This window comes from Tachypleus tridentatus, chromosome 4 (assembly GCF_004210375.1).
Source record: "Tachypleus tridentatus isolate NWPU-2018 chromosome 4, ASM421037v1, whole genome shotgun sequence".
Classification (NCBI taxonomy): Eukaryota; Metazoa; Arthropoda; class Merostomata; order Xiphosura; family Limulidae; genus Tachypleus; species Tachypleus tridentatus.
The window spans coordinates 84508562-84536258 of NC_134828.1; the positions used below are offsets into that span (position 1 = coordinate 84508562).

At 34.9% G+C, this 27697-nt stretch overlaps 1 protein-coding gene across 13 annotated transcripts in view; it reads right to left on the reverse strand.

Moving 5' to 3' along the window:
• Window positions 1-810: 810 nt before the first annotated feature.
• The window catches only part of LOC143249592 (uncharacterized), a 75768-nt gene continuing 48881 nt past the window's right edge, over window positions 811-27697 (reverse strand). For 6 of the 13 annotated variants that reach the window (XR_013027848.1, XR_013027845.1, XR_013027851.1 and 3 more), the window contains 8 exons: window positions 24896-25057; window positions 23166-23276; window positions 17704-17878; window positions 16041-16143; window positions 12564-12715; window positions 10106-10331; window positions 9420-9626; window positions 811-3938 (listed from right to left, as the gene is read on the reverse strand). Coding sequence is in view for 5 of the 13 variants with exons in the window: in XM_076499713.1 (XP_076355828.1) it covers window positions 3929-3938; window positions 10106-10331; window positions 12564-12715; window positions 16041-16143; window positions 17704-17878; window positions 23166-23276; window positions 24896-25057 (939 nt within the window). In the remaining 8 variants the exon portion in view is untranslated. The remainder of the gene's footprint in view (window positions 3939-9419; window positions 9627-10105; window positions 10332-12563; window positions 12716-16040; window positions 16144-17703; window positions 17879-23165; window positions 23277-24895; window positions 25058-27697) is intronic. The other 7 variants (XM_076499713.1, XM_076499712.1, XM_076499710.1 and 4 more) reach the window with 3 other exon arrangements.

Sequence of the window (27697 nt, forward strand, 5' to 3'; positions counted from 1 at the left end):
AAACAATAACCATTCTCTTGCTATAAACAATACTTAAGAACTTTCATTTAATAGTTCAGTTATAATTAAGATATAAAAAAAAAATCTTCTGTACTAAACATATAATATTTTACAAAATACAAAGAAAAGTATGAGATTGTCTATTATGGTCCACATTAAATTTATTACTACAGCACTGTTACCATTAAATGTTACCACTCATAGTTTAAACCTAGTATACGAAACTTCCAGTCACTGCAAATGTATATTTTGCACACTACAGCGACTTACGTCTACAACAACTGGCATTTTATAAGGTTTAGGAACATATGAACTTTATATATAAAAATAATTCTTAATTAAAAAAAACAAAACGGAAAGTAAAAGTCAGTGTCACGATAGAAGATATTTATTATAATGACCTGAATAGGCAAGCAGCGAAAAACATGAAACTATTTTATCATAAATGTTTTGTTTTTCTCGAGTGTTATTAGTTTACAGCGTCAGACTTATAGATCCACGTATCTATAAAATATTTATGTTTAATTATTTGTTTGTTGTTATGCACAATGGATTACCTGCGCTCTGCATTACCATCTTCTCACCAATATTGCAGCTAGTTACTATAAACGTCACAATAAATAAAATGCGTTAGTGTTAATGTGTATTTGTCTTGGAGTGTCAACTAGCTGATATACAATAATTCCCTCAGTTGTTTGTTTGTTTTACATCCGTGTTATCATTTGGATTCCGTAAAACACAAACCAGTGCCCGAAATGGAGATTAAAATGAACACTTGTTATTATTCAAAAATATATATACAATAGATGAAAGTTATAAAATACTTGTTTTATTGTTTCAAATCATCGAGTACTTAAGTAATTTATTATGTAAGGACAAATTAGTTTAGAGAAGAAAATTCAAGGACTTATAAAGCCTTGCATAATAAAGCACCATTTATTTTAGAACCACTTGAATAACTCTAAGTTACCGTAATTATACAATAAACTGCTTCAATCTAGTAAATGCACTTTAATTTTATATAAGCATTGAAACAATTGTCAAGGTTTTAATTTACAGCGATTCTGTTTCAATGTTTTTTTTATATAGTATATATACATATGTTATAAACCGACTCCTCACAAAGTCTTAACTTAGTTTACAAAACTGAAACGTCAATTATTCAATGACTTCTAAATGTGGTTGGTTGAATGATAAGTTATGTATTTAGATACCACCTCTGAATGCTTTACTATCTCATGAACTGGCTTAATTTGCCCAAATTGTTTTATAATGGTAAAGAACTTAATTGTCTAAGCTTTAAAGTATTTTGGAAATACTGAAAATCTAGCACTAAAAAAGATATGTTAAATAATCATTAAACTTAATTATTATAAAAAATACAAATTTATACGAAAATAGATTTATCGTATTAACACTTTTAAAGACCGTGAGCATTATATTTTATTACTAAGACTGTATATCCATGTAGGATACAACCGTTATTACATATTATATTCTACATAAAGAGTTCTTATAATTACTAATACGACCAAATTAATGCATTCACTTCACTTTAGACTAAACACACATAGTTAAACTAATAACTGTGAGACTGCATTTCAGGCCAATGTAGAAATGCTATACAAATGATTCACTAGAATAATATCACTAATTACAACGAATACAATTATCACGAAATATTAACTTTTACAAAACAATCTTTATTGTATATAGATTACTTTAGTATCACACACTCTGATATTAATATCCTTTTATCTAAACATTAAACAACGTTTTGAGCACAATTGTTTCCCAAGTGAATGAATCCAGAGCACAATTGTTTCCCAAATGAATGAATCCAGAAGTGAAAAGCTTGCTTTACCGAAGATCCTCTTACAAGTTTGATTCTTTATACTTGCAACGAAATTATTTTTAGTGTAGCCTAAAGCGAAACCTTTTCAGGAGAAATGCGCTTGGCATCACAACTTTGCAAGATACGTGTACATGTGCCTAGAATCAAATATTTTTGGAACAACACTGCCTTTAATATAATTTCTTTTAAACTCTGAGAAGATATATGACTATTTTTATACTATACCACTTTTTCCAGAAAACTTCTAAAATTTTTAGTGGAAATACAAATGAGATGAAATAGTAATATAAATCTTTTTTTGTCATGTTATTTTCGGACAGTTAGGTCTTTTCAAATTTAAGTTTTCGTTTCCTTTTCTTTCTTTTTTTTTTTTTTTTTGAAAACGAGCCAAAATACCAAAGATTTAACTCTACAGCTGACTCCACATTTCCGGTAAGTTTATTTTCTTTCCATCAAACATTTTCATTTTTTATATTCACTGTTGTTATTGCCAGCTTTCAAGGTCCTGCAGTATATACTTTCTTCAAATGCACTAAAGAACATAAACAACTGAACGAATCGACATTCAGAAATAATAACAAACAAACTTGGAACAAAAGAGAAGTTCAAACCTGCAGATATCTGAACATGCTGAACCCTCACCTGTAGATAATCTGAACATGCTGAACCCTCACCTGTAGATAATCTGAACATGTTGAGCCCAAACCTGTAGATGTCTGAGCACAATGAACCCAAACCTGTAGATATCTGAAAACATTAAACCCAAACCTGTAGATAACTGAATATGCTGAACCCAAACCTTTAGATATCTTAACACATTAAACCCAAACCTGTAATATCTGAATCTGTTGAACCCAAACCTCTAGATATCTGAATACGTTGAACCCAAACTTCTAGATATCTGAACATGCTGAGCCCGAACGTGTAGATATCTGAGTGCGTTGAATCCAAATTGAACACGTTAAACCCGAATCTGTAGATATTGAAATACGTTGAACATGCACTTTAAGCTTAACTTCTATTAATAATTCAAGAACTTGTTGACACGAGACTTTATATGGTAGCGTACTTAGATCCGAAGGTAAATCAATATACTTGTCAAGCAGAGTACATTTTGGAAAATGTCATTCAATAACAGTTACCGTTGTTAATTTAACATAATCCCAGTTTTACTAAATAAAAATATTTTTACATTATGACTGAACATTTCAATAACTAAGGAAGTAACCTCAGTGCAACGTGGTCCATGTACGTCTCTCTCTCTTACCTCCCTCTTTGTTTTGTTTTTAACTTCCACCGTTAAATTGTAAATACACAATTGTTCGTTCGTCAAGCATATAGTGCCGTCATCTCATAACAGAATTTAATTTAAAAACAGAATATCTTATTCAAACTACTTTAAAAAAATTAACATATTTATTGAATCAGACATGAATGATAAAAATGTAGCCATGTATCAATAGGTTTAATAAGCTAACCGTTATCAACTTCTGTAAGCAATGTTTTACCATTATATAGATTAAAATAAATTGTTTTTTTATTCGAATACCTGCCACTACATCAAAACTTTATAACCCAACAGACAGGTAACAAGAAACAAAACTAATAAGGGTTAAATGCCTAAAAAACAGGATGTATAGAATATGACTTTACATTACACTATGCTATCAATCATTCCCCTTTTTATGATTATTTCTTGACGTGGATGAAAAAATAAAAACAAATACAGAACAAATATGTCCCATGTCAGTACTTATACTAAATCTCTAAACATGAATTTCTTCTGTTTTGAGATCGTGTAATAAAAAACAAACAAGCAAAAGTTATCTTGTAGCATTATATGAAATGATACAATTTGTCTCATGGAGTGTATAATATTATTACGGTCTATAAAATATTATATATTCAATAAACACAGACTTCGTTTCCAAAAGCCCCATCTTTTCGTACAACAATGCTGGAACTTCCGAATATTTTTTTCACTTCTTCCAAGCGTCACTATCCGGAACTATCCGTTTCCCGGTGGCGATGAAGATTTTCTTTTAGAACTTCTGGCTGGACCAAGAGAAGCCTTCACGATATTCTGCAAGACAAATGTAATTGTTGGTTGGAGCTTTTTTGTGCGCAATAACGAAGAAATTTATGCTTACAGAGAATTAGTGAAAACGCGTTATTTAAAGTGAAATGACTGCCAGAGGCTCCGGCATGGTCAGGTGGGTTAAGGTGGTCGACTCGTAATCCGCGGGTTACGGGTTCGAATCCCAGTCGCACCAAACATGCTCGCCCTTGCAGCCGTGGGAACGTTATAATGTGACGGTCAATCCCACTATTCGTTGGTAAAAGAGTAGCCCAAGAGTTGGCAGTGGGTGGTGATGGTTAGCTGCCTTCCCTCCAGTCTTACACTGCTAAATTAGGGACGGCTAGCGCAGATAGCCCTCGAGTAGCTTTGCGCAAAATTACAAAAAAAAAAAAAACGAAGCAGACTGTCAGATATGTCAGCGCCTTTATAAACGAATTAGACTATGCACAGCTATTTTTGGGCACACATTGAAATTTTGATGTAAGTTTTGAATCTTGTCGATATCTTGTATTCATATAGTAAAGTTTGATCGCCACGTACCTTGACTTTAACAATGTCGTGTCAATGTAAGCTTTAAGTAAAATCTTTGGGGCTAAATTTAGGATTAACTTACTGGAGTTAAGCTGTCAACCTTGTTTATGAACTTTTTGTCTGGCAAGAATAAATTTAAACAAAAACTGTATGTTTGTTTGTTGTTTTTGTTAATTTCGCGCAAAGCTACACGAGGGCTATCTGCACTAGCCGTCCCTAATTTAACAGTGTAAGACTAGAAGAAAGGCAGCTAGTCATCATCACCCACCGACAACTCTTGGATTACTCTTTTACCAACAAATAGTGGGATTGACCGACACATTATAACGCCTCCATGGCTGAAAGGGGGAGCATATTTGGTGTAACGGGGAAACGAACCCGTGACCCTCGGATTACGAGTCGAGTGCCTGTATGCTGGACACAACAATGTGGAACATCTTTATATTTAATCATACGTTTGAAAATAAGTATTTAATTGATATAATGTGTCATCTATTGTACGTTTTTCTGCTTATGTCAGGGTTAATTGTCACATTATCGTGTATGATGCAAAACATGCATGAAATAGATAAATTGTAGGGTTAACCTCAAAATTTATTTTGTAAAGGTTTTATAATTTTATAAGTCTAAAAGAAGCTATTGCTTCTAGTACCGACGGACACAACATTACGGGTGGCTCGAGAGATTTTTCTATTCCTTTAGTCGAGAAATGGAAATTTCCAGGAAATCAAACATTCATATGCAGCTATGGCTTAGAGTAGACAGTTTTTTTCCAATTAATATCTTCCTTTCAGGAGTATTTTTATCTATTTATTTTATTTCTATTTGCAAGCGATTTCCGATTTTTATAAATAATTACTTTTCTGGCCCGGCATGTCCACGTGAGTTAAGGCATTCGACTCTTAATCTGAGGGTTGCGGGTTCGAATCTTCGTTGCACCAAACATGCTTGCCCTTTCTGCCGTGGGAGCGTTATAATGTGACGGTCAATCCACTACTCGTTAGTAAAAGAGTAGCCCAGGAGTTGGCGGTGGATGGTGATGACTAGCTGTCTTCCCTCTAGTCTTACACTGTTAAATTAGGGATGGCTAGCGCAGATAGCCCTTGAGTAGCTATGCGCGAAATCCAAAACAGTTTCTTTTCTTTCAATTCTGTAATAGTTTATATATTTTAATTTATATTAATTATATAAATAATTAGCTATATTTAATAATAATAACAATATATACCTTTGTTTTACATAAAGATACTTAAGCTGTAATATTTTTGTTATATTTTATATTTTTAGAAGCACACCTAATGGGTATAAGGAAATATTTTGCTTCGTTTTCCTCCGAAACGGCATATTTAGCTCGTGATGAAAAAAAAACTTTCACACCGTCTTGTTCTAATAAAGTTATGTCCTCCAGCTCCTGCATCTCTGATTTTAAACTGGTTATCGAAGCTTATGTCTTCTATGTGTAGTGGTTCTTATGTTAAATCAGTCGACCAAACTTATGTCCTTCATATGTAGTAGTTTCGATGTTAAACCTGTCTAACAGATTATGTCTTCTAGCTGCTATAGTTCTAATTTTAACTCGGTTTACCAAGCTTATGCCCTCCATCTGTAGTAGTTTTAATGTTAAACAGGTGTAACGAATGTACTTCCTCCATCTGTAGTAGTTTTAATGTTAAACAGGTGTAACGAATGTACTCCCTCCATCTGTAGTAGTTTTAATGTTAAACAGGTCTAACGAATGTACTCCCTCCATCTGTAGTAGTTTTAATGTTAAACAGGTCTAACGAATGTACTCCCTCCATCTGTAGTAGTTTTAATGTTAAACAGGTCTAACAAATGTACTCCTTCCATCTGTAGTGGTTCTTATGCTACATCGGTCTAACAAAGTTATGCTCTCCAACTGCAGCAGTTTTTGATGTCAACCCAATTTAATGTTATGTCCTTTAGCTACTATAACTCTGATGTTAACATAGTTTACTAACCTTCTGTCCTCCAGATGCTGTAAGTTTGATGTTAACCCAGTATAATAACCTAATGCTTGTTTGTTTGTTTTTTAAGTTGAGCACAAAGTTGCACAATGGGCTATCTGTGCTATGCCCACCACAGGTATTAAAACCCTGTTTCTAGCATTGTAAGTTTCCAAATAAACCGCTGTGCCGCTGGGGGGGGGGATCTAGATGCTGGAGTTCTGATGTTAACCTGTATAAAAACCCAATGTCCTCGACATTCTACTGTTCTGATGTCATCTTGGTCTACTAATCTTACGTCTTCTAGCTGCTGGAGTTTTAATGTCAACACTGTCTCATACGCTAATATCATTCAGCTGCTACAAATCTGATGTCAACTTGTGTCCCGCAGCTGTTATAAATCTTATGTTAACGTAATATAATACGCTTATGTACTACATCAGCCGCTGCTGTTCTGACATCAACATGTTCTTTAGTTGCTATAGTTCTGATATTAACACGTTCTTTCGTTGATACAGTTCTGATATTAACGTATTATTTAGTTGTTACAGTTCTGATATTAACATGCTCTTTAGTTGCTACAGTTCTGATATTAACGTATTATTTAGTTGTTACAGTTCTGATATTAACATGTTATTTAGATGCTACAATTTTGATGTCGACATGTTCTGTAGTTTCTGTAGTTCTGATATTAACATGTTCTTTAGATGCTACAATTCTGATGTTAACATATTCTGTAATTGCTGTAGTTCTGATGTTATCATGTTCTTTAGTTGCTACAGTTCTGATATTAACATGTTCTTTAGTTGCTACAGTTCTGATGTTAACATGTTCTTTAGTTGCTACAGTTCTGATATTAACGTGCTCTTTAGTTGCTACAGTTCTGATGTTAACATGCCCTTTAGTTGCTACAGTTCTGATGTTAAAATGTCCTTTAGTTGCTACAGTTATGATGCTAACATGTTCTTTACTTGCTACAGTTCCGATGTTAGCATGTTCTTTACTTGCTACAGTTCTGATGTTAGCATGTTCTTTAGTTGCTACAGTCATGATGTTAACAAGTTCGTTACTTGCTACAAGTATGATGTTAACATATTCTTTAGTTGCTACAGTTCTGATGTTAACCCCATGTAATACGTTTATGTTCTTCAACTGCTATTTTATAAAATCCAGTAGGCTTACATTCTACAGTTAACACACCTTTGAGGTTAACCTAGTCCAACAAGTTTATGTCCTCTAATTGCTACAGTTCTGGTGTTAACCTGTTTTGATAATATGATGTACTCAATGTGATGCAGGATGCAAGTGAGAAAAAACGTGATGATTTGTAATACTAATGACTCTTCTTTACAGAGTATCAGACGTGAACCTACTGAATCCAAACTGGACTCCTATCTTAAGACTAATTTCAATAGCAAGCAGAGACGTTTTCAACCTCAGTATTTTAATTCACATTCAATAAGAATAACGCGATATTTTCACAAGATAGCCATAGACAGTGACCCAAGGAACTAGAAACGTTTTGATAAGCAAATTAAAAGTCACCATCATGTTGAATGTATGGTAGCACGGGCCTGTTTCAACAGAAAAGTCCCTATACGCACAGTAAGGAAGAGAATAGAAAATTATTACTGTCTGGAGTCCAGATTAAGTCGAACGTCTACAAAAAAGCCAAAGCTTACTCTCATGGATTTCTGGTTACATCTCATCGTCAGCGCTGAAGTTGTTATAAGAGACATAAAAATAAGGAAAAACACTATTTCATCTGACTATTATCACAATAACGCACTGCAGCAAATAAGACCACTTTCTTTGTTAAGTATGTCAGCGAATACAGAAACGTAATTATGTACTCTGATACAAAAGTAGCAGGAGTGGTCAGTCAACTGCAGAATCTAATAGAAGCTAATACACTTTTGTTACTAACCCCAACTATAGAATAGTCCAAGAATCTTTCTAAAAAGCACGGTCTTTCATTTGACAGTCGACGTATCTAAGGTCATGATTACTGTTTTATCATGTCTAGCCATTATACCTGTCACCAAATTTGCTGGCCCTCTCAGCCGTTGGGGAACTTTGTATTGCAACGATCAGTTTCATTATTCATTGGTAAAAGAATAACCCAAGAGTTAGCGGTGGATGGTGATGACTAGCTGCTTTCCCTCGAGTCTTACACTGCTAAATTATGGACGGCTAGTGCAGATAGCGCGAAATTCAAATAAAATAAACCATTATACCAACTTACAGACACATGCGAAATATTTGACTCCAAATACAAATTATGTATATTTTCTTTCACTCTGCTAAATTTAGTGGTTTTGAATACATTTACAAGAGCATTCATTATTTATTTTAATATAATTTTGCTTTAATTGGATCACATGATCCAGTATGTCCAGGTGATTAGGGAGTTTGACTGTGTAACCTGAGGTTTGAGGGTTCGAATCCCTGTAACACCAAACATACTTGCCATTTCAGACGTGGGGGTATTATAATGTAACGGCCAATCCCACTATTCTCTTTGTAAAAGAATAACCCAAGAGTTGGCGATGGTTGGTAACCACAGGATAACCTTCCCTCTAGTCTGAAACTGGTAAATTAGGGACGGCTAGCCCAGATAGCCTTCGTGCAGGTTTGCGCTAAATTCAGAATAAACAAACAAATAATTAGATCACTGTTTATAATTTCATCACATCATTTTTTGCACTTGTTACTTTCCTATACATCTTTCACAAAATAAAAAAAAATTATCTGTAATAAGAGAAGATTAAATGAGAAAAACTTATTTTGTTCTCTACCGACAAGGGAAACTAAAAGTAACTAATGTTATAAAATGCCTAAACGCGAAAGGCCTCACACGTGACTCGTCACCCCCTGCATTGTTACCTCCTGCTTTGCACGAGCTAACACGTGCATGGCAGGAAGTATAAGAACGGAAGTTAGCCATGTTGGGGGTGGAAGTGCGGAAATTGCTGACAGTCCTACTTACGTTTTTCGTTGTTTTCGTTTTTTTCTTTAGATATTCCATTCAACTTCATATAATCACAGTCTATCTTGATGGAACAGTCATTCACGCTTTTCATGGCCCATTACAAGTAATTTAGTTTTGATTTTTTTTTTTTCAAGCTATTGGATGACGACATTTTGACTTGTAGATTGATGTGGCTGTAATAAGTCGTTCGCCGAGTGATTTATACTGCGCTAGTGTAAAGTCAATCATGAACCAAGAAAAAAATAAATAAAAAATGACTTTAAATCATAACTGGAAGGAAAAACAAAAGTGTCAAGTGGAATAAAATCAGTGCTAACCACGTAGTTTTACGATAAATATTAGGCTGTGTAGGTCGGAGTCAATATAAGGTCACATTGATACATAAATTTGAATTGCTATAAAATGTATAAACTATATATAATAGTCAATAATTGAAACACTGAGAAAAATGAACAAATATAATTCACCAAACTATAACTCAGTCCCTCTCTTTCAGATGCGCTCTTTAGAAATGTTTTGTGGTGCTTGTTACATTACAGTGATAAGTTCGTAAGTTTGATTTTAGGCGCTGAGAAGATACGTTTTGAGTCCATGTAGAATTACATTAAAATTTATAGAGAGTGAAATTTGGTGAAATTTATAACAAGAAACAACCTAATATAGGATATAGAATTATAACAAACCCGCTAGTATGTGAAAAGGCATCCAAGCCCAGGCCTGAAGGGAAGTCTTCTACAGCTGGAAGCCCGGAGAGGTCACTTTGACATCTCGACGGTAAGCGACTACAAAAGGAACCAATGGAGTTCAGATAAGTGGAATACCTTTCTGTAGTAGTTCCCCCTGAGGCGGCACGTGCTTGGTCTCTGGACGTGATATTAGTCGGAAGATCTAGACTGATTAACGTCGAACCTATCAATAAGTATTTGAAGTGATAAAAGGCTAATATTAGTCTTAGAAGTAATAAGGTGATTTTCAAATCTATGTGATATAACAAAGACAACATCACATGTAATACGCTACAAGACCTTGAATAACATAAGAATGTACTCACTTCACTTGTGTTCAAATGTTCTTTGTTTACTTTATTCTACATGTGCGAACGAAGATTACACAAATGTAGACTTGAATTTTCTAACATTTCAGGTCAGAAAACAGTGCACATGTTTCAATGTTTTCATATTATATATACATATAATGTTATAGCAATATTACTACAGCCTCTCTGACATAAAACAGCTAATTTAACTTCAACTGTGTATGTTTCTAGATGTTACACAAAAAAATAACTTTCAAATGGTCAGTGAAACAATTTAGTTTCGGTTTACATTTCCAGTTTCAATTATTATGTATGTTTCTAGCTTTGACAAGAGAAAGAATGATATCAATATTACGCGATGAAAAGAGGCTGGATTCAAGTTTGTCTTTATACCGTTTATCAAACATGTAATTGCTGTTACTCTGGTCTACGGATTTACAACGGTAAAATCAGTGGTTCGATTCTCCTCGGTAGATAAATTTAAGATACATACGCACACGCACACACACAGTTTCTCTGCACATTTAAAACAACAATGAATACAGTTAGATGGTCTTGTAACCTTCAAATATGTTTGTTTTTTTTGGAATTTCGCGCAAAGCTACGGGAGGGCTATCTGCGCTAGCCGTCCCCAATTTAGCGATGTAAGACTAGAGGGAAGGCCATCACCATCCACCGCCAACTCTTGGGCTACTCTTTTACCAACGAATAATGGGATTGACCGTCACATTATAACGCTCCCACGGCTGAAAGGGCGAGCATGTTTGGTGCGACGGGAATTCGAACCCACAACTCTCAGATTACGAGTCGAGCGCCTTAATCCACCTGGCCCTGCTAGGCCTTATAAAATGTAATTACTTCAAAACACTGATATTTTATAAGAGCAGAATGTTTAAAGTTGCGACTTCATAATTGACCAAACTGATCGGTGGCCTTAAATTTAGCAAGCTAGACGAATGAGATATATTGTTATCGAAATATAGAAAATTTTACATTTTCATGTGTTTGAGACACCCCTTTTCTGTGTAGTGTAGCTCAACTTATTATAAACTTAAGTTTAAGCACATTTTTCTTAATTTCATAAGTATTAAAACAAGTATAATACAGACCAAAGATGTATCAGATAGTATACGTTTCTTTTGTTTAGTTACAGTTGTTAGTAAGCTATTACTATCTAGATTAGAGGCTTCCGTTATTACAGTTTTTTCCACACTTACAATAGCGTCCCCCTAACTCAGGTGTTTGCTTGTTTTATTATAGCAAAGCCACATCGAACTATCTGCTGTTTCCACCGAGAGGAACCTAACTCCTGATTTTAGCAATGTAAATCCATAGACTTACCGCTGTTCCACCGGGAAACATGTCGCAAGTTATAATAGCAAAATCAACTGTTTTTAATATTTTTTTAATGATAAAATCTTATTAGGAATGAGTAAATGCTAGAACAAAAACAACAAAAAAGCTTTGAGAGCTAAAGTTCGGTTAGGTTATCGTTGTCTCCAACTCTTCCGCCAAAAAGCTGCATTTCACAGGGAGCACTCCACAGTTTGGAAAGCATTGCGTTTTTGAATAATGTGTTTGTTATCTGAAAAGGCCAACGACATTTCTTTTAATTGTTTATTAGAAGATAGCACCTATGTTAGAAATTTCCATTGCTGAACAGTGGGCTACGAAAGAACAACATTGACGTATTTATAATTGTTTGTAAGCAGCTAGAAGTTACCACTATTGAACAGTGTGATACGTAGACAAACGAGGGCCTTTCTTATTTCTGTTGTTCGTAAGTATTTGATGCCAGGAATAAACTTATTTTTGTTTCCTGTTAAAATTAAAGTTACACAAGTTGCTACATGTGCCATTCAAGGGTACCGAAACTTAGTTTTAGCGTTATAATCCTCCAGACTTCCCGCTGAGCCACAGGGGTGGGGAGCACCTAGTTTAGAAACTTTCATTTTCGACAATGTGTTGCATATAGATATTTTTGCTAAGAAAATATTTAAGCTTTCAAAATGCAATATATATATAGAGAGAGAGACTACATTTATACGGTAATTTGCTAAAAAAAGCGCTCCTAAGTTTCATAAAATATACATTTTGTTCCTTACCTTCGTTGTTCGAGTTCAAAGGGCGTCCGACTAAAGATTGTGGCCGTAAACGCTGAGAACTATCTTGTCGAGATACTTGTTGATTATTATGTCCAATAGGTGGCAGCATCGGAACTCTGCGACCTGTGTTTGTTTGCTGCCTCGTTTCATTACTACAATAGAATAAAAATAAGGGCAAGTACAGTTAACTATGTGAGTTTCATTAACTATAAACATATAGTTTGTTTTAAATTTTGCACAAAGCTACACGAGGGCTATCTGCGCTAGCCGTCCCTAATTTAGTAGTGTAAGGCTAGAGGGAAGATAGCTAGTCATCACCACCCACCGTCAACTCTTGGACTACTCTTTTACCAACGAATAGTGGGATTGAACGTAATTTTATAACGCCCCCACGGCTAAAAGGGCGAGCACATTTGGTGTGACGGGTATTTAAACCCTAATCCTCGGATTAGAGTCGAGCGCCTTAACCACCTAGCTATGCCTGGCCAACTAAATATACAGCATTACACCCTTGTGCAAATTAATTGAAACAAATGGTCATTTTACAATATTTTCAGCATGGCGGCCGGTGTAGGCTCGCTGGACCCGCTGATTTCCTTTAATAGTAATTTTTTCACACAGACGGCGTCATTAACTGTGTTTTGCAGTACGGTTGATCTATTTTTGGGATATATGACGAAATTTTGAGGAATATTACGTCATTCGAAATTGCGTTAGAAGGGCAAGGAGACCAGTCAAAAAAACAACTTCTTACCAATTCAATGAAGAGAAAACTGTACCAATGGGGTTTGAAATACAAGAACTGGATGCAAGAACAATGGAGGAAGGTGTTATTCAGTGACGATACTCATTTCTTCTTACAGGGTCAAAGAAGTCTGCATGTTTGCAGATCTCCAGGTAAGAAACTTCGAGAATCTCACATCAATCAGTTCGTAAACAATCCCTTGAAGAAGATGTTTTGGGGCTTTTTCAGTTACTATGGCATCGGAGGCTTACATATCGTAGAAGGTATGATGCGAGGGCCACAGTACATCAAAGTTTTGCAGAGAAGAGTCGTTCCAGAATTGAAAAGAGATTTACAGATGGATCTGGCATTTTTCAACGATATCTGGCTCTGTGCCACACATCGAAACTTGTGAAGAACTTTGTGACTACAACGCGAATAAAGGTGCTGGACTGGCCTGGAAACTTTCCAGACTTAAATCCTATTGAAAATCTTTGGGCGATTTGTAAAAAAAGACTTCGGGGAAAAGACTGTACTACAAAAGATAAGCTAATTGAGGCCATAATTGAGGTGTGGTACCACGATCCAAAAATTAGTAAAGATTACAGTCAACTCGTGGACTCGATGCCAGAGCGGATTAATGATCTTCTGTAAAATAAAGGCGGTCACATCATGTATTAATTTGTGAGTAATTTTTGGATTCTCAGAAATAAAACGCAAAAAATTGAAAAAAAATCGTAATTTTCCGTCTTGTTTCAATTAATTTGCACAATGGAGTATATGAAAATAAAGTTACACATTATTTTGTCAACTAGCAGAGACCCGCAAAACATTTGCAGTTAAATTAGTATTTTATTCCAACAGTACGTCTTTAAATACAAGATTTCTAGAATAATATAAAACAATTCTAATCGTAAACATTGCAATCTATAAGCCTATTTGTTCTAAGCCTAACATTATTTAAGCCTTTATTAAGTACGGCCTATATTCGATAAAGAGATAAATTAGCGCTGTAACTTGCGTACGTTTTTAGCTTTAGTGCAATTAGGGTTAAACTTACCGTACTTAATAGCATAAGTTATAAGTAAATGAACATATAACTCTATTCTACGTCCAACTATTAAATCTTTTTTTTTACTTTGATAAGCTTTCAATACGTTGTTTTATTAAATGTCTACTGAAGAATATTTACATCCGTCTTTCGATTACATCTGTTGCAATCAAATACATGCACATGCATAATTAGCTAGTAAGGTGCGTGAGCATTTTTAAGATAAAAACTAGGAATTATTATAATAGATAAAGGTTATATGCTTTTTGCCTGCTAAATAGAATGAATTTGTTAATAATTTATTGTGAAATAGCTTTGAAAACACGGTTTGATCCTAATCTTAGGTGTATCAAACTATTTCCTTTAAACTTCGATTGAAATCAGAGCTGTAACAATGACAATCAAAGAATAAAGGGTTGACATACTGACAAATATATTTAACCACAAATACCCCTAACGTTTAAAATTATTATTGTTATCTCAACATCATAAAAATGAATACTGAAAATTCTCTTTTGAACAAATTATTAGCATAATATTTAATGTAAAGTTAGCGTTTGAAGTGAAGTTAATCTTCAGACGTTTGTTAAAACATGACAAGAGTTTTAGTTGTGATAAAGGACTCCAGTGAGAACATATGTAGAACAGAGTTTTTCATGTGCATTAAGGCGTTGTAAGTGAAACCAACAGAGTTAAGAGATAACTTATATAACGTTACTGGTTTTAAGAAACTTAGTGTTAAGATATAGCTCGTTAGGCTACTGAAAATGAAACTCGTACCCTTTAGACACAGCTCATTAGCTCAATGTAATGGATACATAACCCATTCAACTACAATGTTTAAACTTGTAATCCTCACAGCATGGTCCATAATGATTAACCTACTGTTAACTCAAGAGCAGTAATTTAATAATTAGATTTTCCCCCTACATTGATCTAATCTCAACATTCCTAAACCTCCAAGTGAGGTTTGCGCTGTCAACTCTATGTACATTTATTTTGCACATCTGGTTTATACATTAAAGAGTATCGATTAACATATTAAAAACTGTACTTTTTGGCTGATAAAAATGAAATTTATAAATAGTTTTATTTATTTATTCAAGAGTGAACAATAATTCGTAGACAGCGATCCAACACTTGTTATAGTGCTTGCGTATATTACTGTAGAGTGAAGAAAAATCAGTAAACCTCTACGCATTGTTCTCCCAGGTTAAAATTATTCTAATGACACTGTTATATATACAGCGGTGCCCAAAGGTTAAGGAATAAATTCTTTGTTGAGCACGAACGATTTGTTTATTAACTTTCAAATAACAATGTATTATCTGAATGAATCCATAAATAGCCCTTCGTAACAATTGGGTTCATTAGCGATACTGTTTTGGCAATACACTGGGAACAATATGAACGAAAATTATGTAACAAGGAACTTTTTTAATGATTCTTTGTTGTTTAGTTTGTTTTTAATCTCTTGAAAATGACGTTGATAACCTCTAAATAAAAAACAACAACCAAAAACATGCACACGTTATTCATATAAAAATTTGCTTTGTTGTTTAAAATGATTAAGGCTCAATTATGTCTGTATCGACCTTTTCTCTGCTGTAATAAAGAGCCCTTAAACAATAATTAAATAAAATAAAATAAATAATTAAATGATTATCTTATCCTGACTGGAAACAAGCCAGCGTAAACTAACCTTTCTGTGATTTCTGTTAAAGCCGGGCTCCCCTGGTGGCTAACTGGAGAAGTGTGATTACTGATACTCCTACTTGAGTGATTGCTGGGTATGAACGTGATACCTGAATAATACATCAAAAACCTTGATTAGTACGTTATATATGAGAATATTAGTCCTACTCTTAGTAAATAATATTATAATTACATCATAATAATAAAATATCTGTACGAGCATATATTTGTGTGTATATACATATATAAATGTGCACGTGTGTATTTGTGTTTAGTTTATTACAAAATATAAGTTTGTTGATGAATTAATTGCCACAAAAAATTATATTATGATGAGTTAGAGGAACTTGGGGAAAAGTAGTTATTAAAGCTACATTGACCCAAATTATTGAACAGTTATTGTACAAGGTTATATAGAAAAGTAACAATGTTAATATATATTCGACTGTATTATATAAATATTCGATACAAAAACAGGTTATATTGCTTAATCTGTTATCAATTATATCAATCTGTTGAATCCGTATGTGTGATAATAAGGCTACATTTTACCTTATTTTCATCAGGGAAATCATTAACAGTTCCTGAAGATTATGCTACCAACTACCCTGAGTTTTAAAAATTGGGGTACATAAGGATGTGAGAAACTGAGGTAAAACCCTAACCCAGAATAATGGAAATTTCTCTGCAGATCGTTCAAGTGTAACAGAGATTATCTAAAAGGTGGTAAACCATTTTAAGCTACATTTTTTCTAGGAAGACTGTTTTTCTTTCCATCAGTCTCTCGGAGTAACACCAATTCCTTAGGGGAGTCATTGTTTATTTGATAGACATATTGGGTGTCCAAACGTTATATTAACAAAATTAGCTATTCTTGTGGGTGAATTGGTTAACATAATTCCGGTTATTCTATATATCCCAGAATAACTATATCTAAAGAATCATGTTAAAGTAATCACGATTTATCTGCAAAAAATTGTTTTGTTTATATTTTAGCAATAACGAAACTAACAGTGCTTCCTGAAAATCGCTGATAATTTTCTTTAAATTGCGTAATATTGTCACAGTAGGATCATTCCTAGTTTTTAAGTACACCCTGGAAAAATTATTACTAATTATTTTTCAAACAAAATCACTGGCGGAGTCAATAATTTCTTAGATGAATTATTGTTTGCTTCATGTTTGTCCAAAGGTAACGTAAACTGAGCTATAGAGCTTTTGTTAATCGTTTTCAATTAATATCTCGGAATTAAAGTAACCCAACTGAAAACTATTTGTCAAGCGTTTCTAAACATGATTCAAAGCGACAGCAATAGTTAATATAAGTATTTTTTTTTAAATTATACCAAAAGATATCACAAACCAGTGTTGAGAATTATTTGAGATAATTGTTAATGTCTTCTGGAGTAATAAAATGCATGCTTGGAATTGTAGTCAACTGTGATCAAGTAAATCCTGAGATAAAAGCGATTCACCTAAAAATGATTGTTTATACATTTAAGTTGCATCTTTGAAAGCCAACGATCCACATGAAAAAATCATTGTTAATCTGTTATAATGATATCTGAAAGTAATATATCCACACACATAAAAAATCAAAAACTCTGTTAGTTAACGCTATTACTAGTTCATACACATCAAATAATTAGTAGATTTCAAACCTCTCTTACCTGGATAGGAGTCGCTAGAGGAACCTTGAAGGGAATTTAGGGAAGAACGTCCTAATCCATTGTCACTATGTTCCTGAAGAGGAGGGGATCCGCAACTCTGATTTATTCTGATTGGCTGAATTGTAAGACATTCCCGCAAGTTTTGGGGATCCATTTCTCCAGGACCACCTCTTAACTGAAACAAAATATAAGAGTGTTACTGTTAAGTTAGTTTAATTAAGTAGAATCACAATTTGATTAATGTTTCGAGATGCAAATTGTATATCCAGCTCTGCCCTTTGTAGACAATAGCCCCATAGATACGGTGAATGTCTACATGTAAAAGTGAACTCTCAGACCATAATTGGCTTCTTGTTGAAGTTCTTATAATGTACTTTTAATGTCTTACATTAAACGTTTTGCATGTTGTATTAACGAGACTGCACTTATTCTCGTTTTTTTTTCTTTCAGAAAAAGTGCGGAAAACATGCATAAATTTGTTAAAATGTGCTGCCCTTTGCTGCTATAACAGCCTCCACTCTTCTGGAAAGGTTTTTAACTAGATTTTGGAACATGTCTGCGGGGATTCGCTCCTATTACGCCAAAAGAGCATTAGTGAGGTCGGGCACTGATGTCGGGCGAGAAGGCCTGGTTCACAGTCGGCGTTCCAATTCATCCCAAAGGTGTTCGATAGGGTTGAGGTCAGGGCTATGTGCAGGACAGTCAAATTCTTCCACATCAACCTCGGCGAATCATGTCTTTATGGGCCTGACTATGTGCACGGGGGCATTATCATGCTTAAACAAAAAGGGCCTTCCCCAAACTGTTGCCATAAAGTTGGAAGCACAAAATTCTCTAGAATATCATTTTATGCTGTAGCATAAAGATTTCCCTTCACGGAAACTAAAGAGTCTAGCCCAAACCATGGAAAACAGTCCCAGATCATGATGCCTCCTCCACAAAACTTCCTAGTTGGCAGTATGCATTCAGGCAGGTAGTGTTCTCCTGGCATCTGCCAAATTCAGATTCGTCTGTCAGACTGCCAGATAGTGTAGTGTAATTCATCACTCCAGAGAACGCTTTTATACTGCCCCAGAGTCGAATGGCGGTGTGCTTTACACCATTCTAGCCGACGCTTGGCATTACGCATGGTGATCTTACGCTTGTGTGTGGCTGCTCGGCCAGTTCTTGTGCTAACGTTACTTTCAGAGGCAGTTTGGAACTCGGCAATGAGTGTTGCAACTGTGGACAGACGATTTTCACATGCTACGCGCTTCAGCACTCGGTGGTTCTGTTCTGTGAGCTTGCGTGGCCTACCGCTACGTGGCTGAGCTGTTTTGCTCCTAGACGTTTCCACTTCACAATAACTGCGCTTACAGTTGACAGGGGTAGCTCTAGCAGGGCAGAAATTTAACGAACTGACAAGTTGTAAAGTTGGCATCCTGTGAAAGTGCCACGTTGTCACTGATATCTTCAGTACGGCCCATTCTACTGCCAATGTTTGTCTATGGAGATTGCATGGCTGTATGCTTGATGTTATGCATCTGTTAGCATTTGGTATGACTGAAATAGCCAAACCCACTAATTAGAAGGGGTGTCCACATACTTTTGGTCATTTCATGTATTATAATAATAATCTTGAATTTTGCTTCAATTGAAAAATATAATCTACATCAATAAGTAAGAAATATTCAAAAAAATAGTTTAATTATGAAATACTTCTATAATTTTGGCTTAAATGTTTATTCTAACTTTTGTAAAAAGTGGAAGTTAGATTAAGTGAATCATGAAAGATTTGTTTGTTTGAATTTCGCAAAAAGCTACATGAATGCTATCTGCGCTAGATGTCCCTAATTTAGCAGTGTAAGATTAGAGGGAAGGCAGTTAGTCATCACCACCCACTGCCAACTCTTGGGCTACTCTTTTACCAAAGAATAGTGGGATTGACAGTCATTTTATAAGCCCCCACGTCGGAAAAGGCGAGCATGTTTGGTGCAACTGAGATTCGAACCCGCAACCTTCACATTACGAGTCGAGTGCTTTAACCACATGGCCATACCGCGCCGAATCATGAAAGAGCAAGAAACTTAAACGGCAGCAATATCTTTCTTCTCTGCATTCTAGCTAGATATAGAGCAAGAAACTTAAACAGCAGCAACATCTTTATTCTCTGCATTCCAGCTAGATATTTTGTTATTGTATACTTTGGTTGTTATGGAAGGGAAACCAAAATTCTGCAAATGTTTTTGACTTATAGAATTTTGTTGTGGTGTGAGTTTTATTCAAATTTAAATATTTACAGTTGTTAATGATATAGAGCATATTATATAAACTATTTTTTATTTTTTAATATATGTGAAAGTTTAATATGATATTCATTCACTCAGTTATCGTGTCAAGTTTGGTCTGGATCGATCGGCGAACTCATTTAGGGTATTTTATTTTGTTTGAAAAGCAGAAAGTAACACAATGGGCTATCTGTGCACTTCCTACCACGGGTATCAAAACCCAAGTTCTAGCGTTATAAGTCTGCAAACATACGAGGGCTGTTCAAAAAATACGCGGACTGTTTGAATTGCGCGGCTCCAGTTGGTTCCAGGGGAATCCGCTTGGTGTCACTAGGTTCGCACAGATCAGCTGATTACGACGCCATTTCCCGATTGCAGATATCTTCATTTGTGTATTAGCTACGCGGTTTTAAGTGAAGTGCGATTTTTTCGTTTGGCGGATTTCAGAATGAATGACCTGAAGGAGCAACGACTCACTGTGAAATTTTGTGTTAAACTTGGAAACTCTGCGACTGAAACTTTTGCTATGCCTAACACGGCTTACGGTGATGTTGCTATGAAGCGTACGGCATGTTTCAAGTGGCATGAACGTTTTAAGGATGGTCGACAGTCCATTGAAGATGATGAGCGTCCTGGACGTTCTTCCACGTCAACTGACGACCCACACGTCGACAAAATCAACACCCTGGTGCAAGCAAATCGACGTCTCACTGTCAGGGAGCTTGCTAAAGAGTGTGGGATATCAGTTGGATCTTGTTACGAGATTTTGACCGAAAAATTGAAGATGCACCGCGTTGCTGCGAAATTTGTGCCTCAGAACTCGTGAGTTTTGGCCAAACACTCGATCACTGTTCTTCCCCACCCCCCCTACTCACCTGACCTTGCTCCTTGAGATATTTTCTTGTTCTCCAAACTCAAAAGACCCTTGAAAGGAAGAAGATTTGAGACGATTCCCGAGATTAAGGCAAATACGACGAAGGAGCTGGAGGACATTACAAAAGAAGCGTACCAGGACTGTTTCAACAAGTGGAAACACCGTTGGGATAAGTGTGTGCGTTGGGGAGGAGAGTACTTTGAAGGGGTCCCAGACCTGTAACTTCTAAATAAAGTACATTTTGTTTTATGACGTCAATCCGCGTATTTTTTGAACAGCCCTCGTATAGCTGTGCCTCTTGGAGGCCAACTCGTTTAGTAGGAAATGCACCTATATACGGACAAAGTATTCCTTGACATTGGATAGTTACTACACTGGTCTGGCTTAATCAATATGTATATCGTATACGCAAAAAATGACTGTACCATATTTTTTGTATTAAGCTTTCGCCGTATTCGGGAGAGCGGTAAAATTCGATTTTTAACTGCTATTACTTGTTATAAAACGTTACTTGTTCATATGAACAACTGTTGAAACAGAACACGAGTTACAATGAGTAAGTAAACTGTTGAAACAGAACACGAGTTACAATGAGTAAGTAAACTGTTGAAACAGAACACGAGTTACAAAGTGTTAGTAAACTGTTGAAAGAGAACACGAGTTACAAAGTATTAGTAAACTGTTAAAACAGAACACGAGTTACAACGAGTTGGTAAACTGTAGAAACAGAAAATGAACTACAAACTTTAAAATGCTATTGAAACAGACCATGCGTTATATTTTGTTAATAGATTGTGGATGAAGAACATGAGTGATAATATATTTTATTGTAATTCTAATTTCACACTACTGGAATGTTAATCCAATAATCGGTAAGAATATACAATCACTGTTTTTTAAAGATAGACTGAAAACGTACGTAATAATTCGAGAAAAAGAGAAACAAATAATTAGTCGCTTCTAATTTCATTGCTAAAAACTGTAGTGCTCTATGAGTGTCTAAATGAGAGCCAATACAGTTGAAATCAAAACTTGTTACTCAAATTTACTGACTGATAGTCTTTATGAAAAATGTTTGACTTTTGTTAGTTTTAGTACTCACGTGAGAATTGTTCTTTTTCGGATGAAATGCTTTAGCAATTTTATTACGTCCAAATAAAACAAATACAACTTAGAGAAATGCATTTTTTATGAGTAACAAAGTGCTGACAATGAGGGTTAACCGTTCTTTATGAGAACAATATTTCAGGTTTCGTATTGACCTTGGAACTTATTTCGTTGGCTGCCCTGCTCAGTTTGATTGCAGTGATTGTGTATTATTTAATCGACATTGCTACTTCTATTGTAATAAGTTCCTACGAGGCCAGTCACAATAAGTGTTCCTCAAATCTTCTATTGTATGTGAACGTTGTCTTTCAAGAATACATTAATAGACCGAAGGCACAGAAATCAATTGGAGCTGTGTTGGGAGATTTGAAAGGTAAGTGATTGTGTAAGTTTGTTATTTGTGGTTGTGGTTTTCCTACTGTTTTCACAGAAATAATTATTGGATTCGTGGTATTGCTGGGAAATTTCAAACGTTTTGTTTGTGAGCCTTTCTTAACTTCATGTGTTTGTTTTATATATTGTTTGAAATTTTGTCTTATATAATGCTTCCAGTAGCGCAGCTGTATGTCTGCGGACCCACACCGCTAGAAACAGAGTTTCGATAACCATTATAGACAGAGCACAGAGATACTTTTATTTTGTTTAAAATCGTTTGTTTGCGTATATTGTAAACCGTAACCCAACTTTATCACATTGCTTTCTTAGCGTCTGAAAATGTTTTCGTAGCTGTAGTTTTCACGTTGCGGATGAGGGCATTGCTTCTGATGGGCTTAGAGTTTCGAAGCTCATTTACTACCCTAAACGACTCTACTATACGAGTTTTCCTTTCCATAAAAAAAAAAAAAAGAAATTGAAAGCTTGCTTATGGAAAACGTTGGATACTTTGGTTCTGTATTGTTATCATCAAACAATTTCATTATAGAAATATCCTTTCTCAGAAATGCTGTGACCCAGACTTAAGTAGCGTGGGAATGTTGCATTACTGAATGGAAGAGAATCCAAGGTATTAGCATAAACAAGTCGTTCTTAAAAGCGTGATTAACTCTCTCCGTTATGAGTACGTTGAAGATTGGAATAAAAATAAAAATACATAAAAGTAACTTCAAAGTTTGCTATAAAATTACTGATATTCAAATAGAAAAAAGAAATACAGGATGTAACATATTAGCCCAACAGAAACACTAATTTCGGATCACATTAAAAAATAACCTTACCTTTTTCCTCACTGGGTCTATTTTAGGCTGATGATTTTTCTGGTGCTTTCTGAGTGAACTTGGATCAGTATACCTTTTAGAACATCCGGGTATCTGACAGGCATAAGGTTTCTGTAAGATATTCAGCGTTCAAACAAGATTAATAAAACAAATATCATGATATAGGGTATTTATTGCATGCTATAAAATACCTTTTGCAATGACACTGAAATCAAAATAAATGACATAAACTCTTATATTTGTAACACATTTTTACAAAGAAGTATGGAAGTAAAGTCACAACGAACATAACATTATATTAAATTAGTTAATTCTAAAATATGTATGTAATATGATATTTGAATTCGTTTCAAATTGCTGATTGGTAAGTAAGACACAAATGTTAAAACTAGCATCATGGTCAAATAAGAAGTGGAGTTCAATAAAAAACTCATGAAACGTATGATTACCTACTACTAATGAAATCAGAGGTATTTAATGTTAGTAACACTAAGCTCGAAACTTAGATTATATGAAATTGCAAAAAATATATATACGAATTCTGATAGATTATATAAGCTAATATTTCAATGACTTGTTCGGTTGTTTTGCTTTTAAGTACAAAGTCACATAATTGGTATCTATGTTGTGCTTACAATAGGTATCGAACCTCAGTTTTTTAGTGTTATAAGCTCTCACGGTTTCCGCTCAGCTATCGGGAATCATGACAAAGTTTGGTTGTACCAAAACTCCACATTATTAAGACGTTAGATATGTTCCAATTAGCATATATTATTTAATACAAAACGAATAAAAATGGTTCAAAACAAGAAAATAACACATGAACTCCCAGAAAGGTGTTAAATCTAAAACTTTGAGGTATACAAATAAGGCACTTTAATGTAATTAAAAAGTATTAACGTATCGCATTAATAGGTTGTATAATTACGTCTAGATAACAATACAACAATATATTAACATTTCTATTTTGTTAACGCCGTATTTAAAGTACGTACAGCTCCAAAGATTTTGTTTGAATTTTGTTTTGAATTTCGCGCAAAGCTTCCCTAGGGCTAATCGCGCTAGTCGTCCCTAATTTAGCAGAGTAAAACTACAGGGAAGGCAGCTAGTCATCACCACCCACCGCCAACACCTGGGCTACTCTTTTACCAACGAACAGTGGGATTGGCTGTCACATTATAACGCCCCCACGGCTGAAAGGGAGAGCATGTTTGGTGCGACAGGGATTCGAACCCGTGACCCGCGGATTACGAGTCGAACGCCTTAACACGCTTGGCCATGCCGGGCCCCTCAAAAGATTTGTTGGCATTACTCTATCCCACTTTTTTTTCTGTTTCTTTAAATATATACGCCATCTATAATGACTATTTACAGAAAGGTACTTTAAAATTTATGACGTGATGATGAAGCATTTGAACGTCTTAGGAAATCATGAACATGTCGTAGCCAAATGTACAAGAAGTAAATATAAATAATAATGTAACAACACTTTGCTTATTTGCGCAATTAGCAATAGATTATTGCTCAACAATCGTTCACTTGATTTTAAAGAATTTTCATGTTCCTGGTATTTCTGCGGTAAGCCTGAGTGCTTATAAAATTAAAACTCGTGGTTCTTTACCCTAGTTGGGCACTTAGTAGATAACCCATTGTGTAGCTTTGTTCTTAAAACAAATAAAACTGTTTTACTTTGAGCTTATTTCTCGATAACCTCTATAGTGGTTATTTACAGTGTCTTGGTGAGTTCGTTGATGTTTGGCTCTGTCAGATGAATTACTGAACGCTTTAGAGCAACCTTCGTACTGACACACGTATGGCCTCTCTCCTGTATGGGATCGAAGGTGGATCTTCAGGTTTTCCAGGCGGGAAAAAGACTTGTTACACCCTTCAAACTAAAAATAAAGAAATAAAACAAAGCAGAAATTATTTTATGCGAGATTTCATCTTGAAATAATATTTATGTAGTGAATAACTAACTATTTACATGCGTGCAATTTCCAGACCAATACGAAGTAGTAAATAAACAACTATAAAGAAAGAGTAAATTGTCGGCGTTACGTTAAGGCATTTGTTTCTTCAAAAAGTATAAAGAAAGAGTAAAATGTCGGCGTTACGTTAAGGCATTTGTTTCTTCAAAAAGTATAAAGAAAGAGTAAAATGTCGGCGTTACGTTAAGGCATTTGTTTCTTCAAAAAGTATAAAGAAAGAGTAAAATGTCGGCGTTACGTTAAGGCATTTGTTTCTTCAGAATTCATTGCCTATTTTTACTCTAGTTATAACCAGATAGTAATAAAGACATCACGACTGACAAGTAGTGTGTAAACAGAACATCATTCTTCAACCTTAGACTAGTTATACTTAGTTGGGGAAAACGAAAGACAGCAAAAAAATTAAATTAATGCGACCTGTTTTGTTGTTTTGCGAAGAAACATGTTTTTTCTTTGTGAAAATAAGTAGAACGAAGCTCGTACTTATCCATACTAATTAGAAACAGTAAATAAACATATTAACTTATCTACTATCAACGGAAATCACTGCACTTTACAATGTATACTTTAGCTGTTGCATGTTCAATTTTCATTATGACTCATATGTATTTAAACAAATACCTGTTCACACACACATAAACAGATTATATCTATGTATGTTCTTAGAATATTAAATACAGTTTCATTACGTATGAATGAAAGTGCTTCCAGAAAAAGGAAAAAATTAATGTAGACACTAAATCTGTGGAGGAAAAGATTAAAGGACCTCATTACCTCCTAAACCATGTAAACGTGTATGTTCTGCCTGTAGGCAACCTTCCGGTTACTTTAGCGATACAATTTATTATTGAAAATTTTATTTTGTTTTATGCAATAATCAGTGGAATATGCTGGGCTTTAGGATAAGAGTTCACTTATACAACTTGTAAATTCAATATGAATACAATAAGTTTCTTAAATGATTTTGGTTCAAGCGTTAGCGTCTCCTATGCCAAACTGTCAACTTTACATAAATTATGTCAAACATTTTATTGGGGGCAACTGACGTGCACACGTAAGTTCCTCAACGTTAAGAATGTATTTGTACGTCACACACCATTTGATAATCACTTCAAAATATGTTTTTAAGGTTTTGAGGTACACTGATATATTTGGTAATCATTTCAAAACACATTTTAAAGGTTTGATGTAATTAGCATATTTGGTGATCTGTTTGAAATATAATTTTGTGTTTTAAGTGCTTTTGATAATCACTATGGGTTGAAATTACCATTTTGTTGCGAAAAACTACAAAAGAAACAAGTACACTCCTAGATCTTACCTGCTCTCAGTATTTGTTGAACCCTCATGTTTACAAGGGCATTAACTTGTTTCCATTAGCATGATTTTACCAGTTAGTACGAGGGACCAGTCGTTCGTGCAAATGTACCTTCAAAAAAACCTGAAAACTTTTTTATCGAGACCTCGTGTGTTTTAAAAATGATCTGTTTGTGTCAATGTCGCAAAAGACGAGCAGAAAAATACATCGCGAATAGAAAGAAGTTAAGGTTACTAACGTTGTTTATTACTATGCAAACAGAGTACTGAATTACTTCATCTCAACAAGCATTTTATAAGCAGCCCTTACGGCAATAAAAACAAATGTTTCCACTTGAGATTTATTTCAGACAATATCTTACCTATTTCATTCTTAACTTCGACTTTTGCCCCCCAGTGACTCAGCAGTATGTCTGTGGACTTATAACGTTAAAAACCGGGTTTCGATACCCGTGGTGGGCAGAGCACAGATAGCTCATAATGTAGCTTTGTGCTTAATTCAAAACAACAACAACAACTTCGACTTTTATTGAGATATCAGAAACAATATCATACCTATTTCATTCTTAACTCCTTTCTTCGTAAACGACGTATTTTAACAGAGGGACTTTGTTTCAATCTAATGTTTTCATGTTAAACAACGATCTCTCTATAGCGTTCTAAACTTTATAAGTTAAACAAAAAGACGTCTACAGATTCTTATTGAAATTCTGTATATTAGCTTTTTCTTTAATCCCTATTTCCTAAAACAATATCTAATGTTTCTTCTTTACATTCCAACCCATCATGACCAGGTGAGTTACGACGTTCGACTCGTAATCTGAGGGTCACGGGCTCGAATCCCCGTCGCATCACACTTGCTCGCCCTTTCAGCCGTGAGGGCGTTATCATATGACGGTCAACCCCACTATTCATTGGTAAATGAGTAGCTTAAGAGTTGGCGGTGGGTGGTGATGACTAGCTGGCTTCCCTCTAGTCTTACACTGCTAAATTAGAGACAGCTAGCGCAGATAGCCCTCGTGTAGCTTTGCGCGAAATTCAAAACAAACAAAATTCTTTACATTCTGTGAATTAACCAACTCTCTATAAGCTTTGAGTTTTAATACAAAGTAAATATTTTAACCTTTATGTTTAAATAAAAGGTTATTCACATTAACTTCTAACTCATTGGTAAACAACAACTTATCTACCATCAGCGGAAATCACTGCACTTTACAATGTATACTT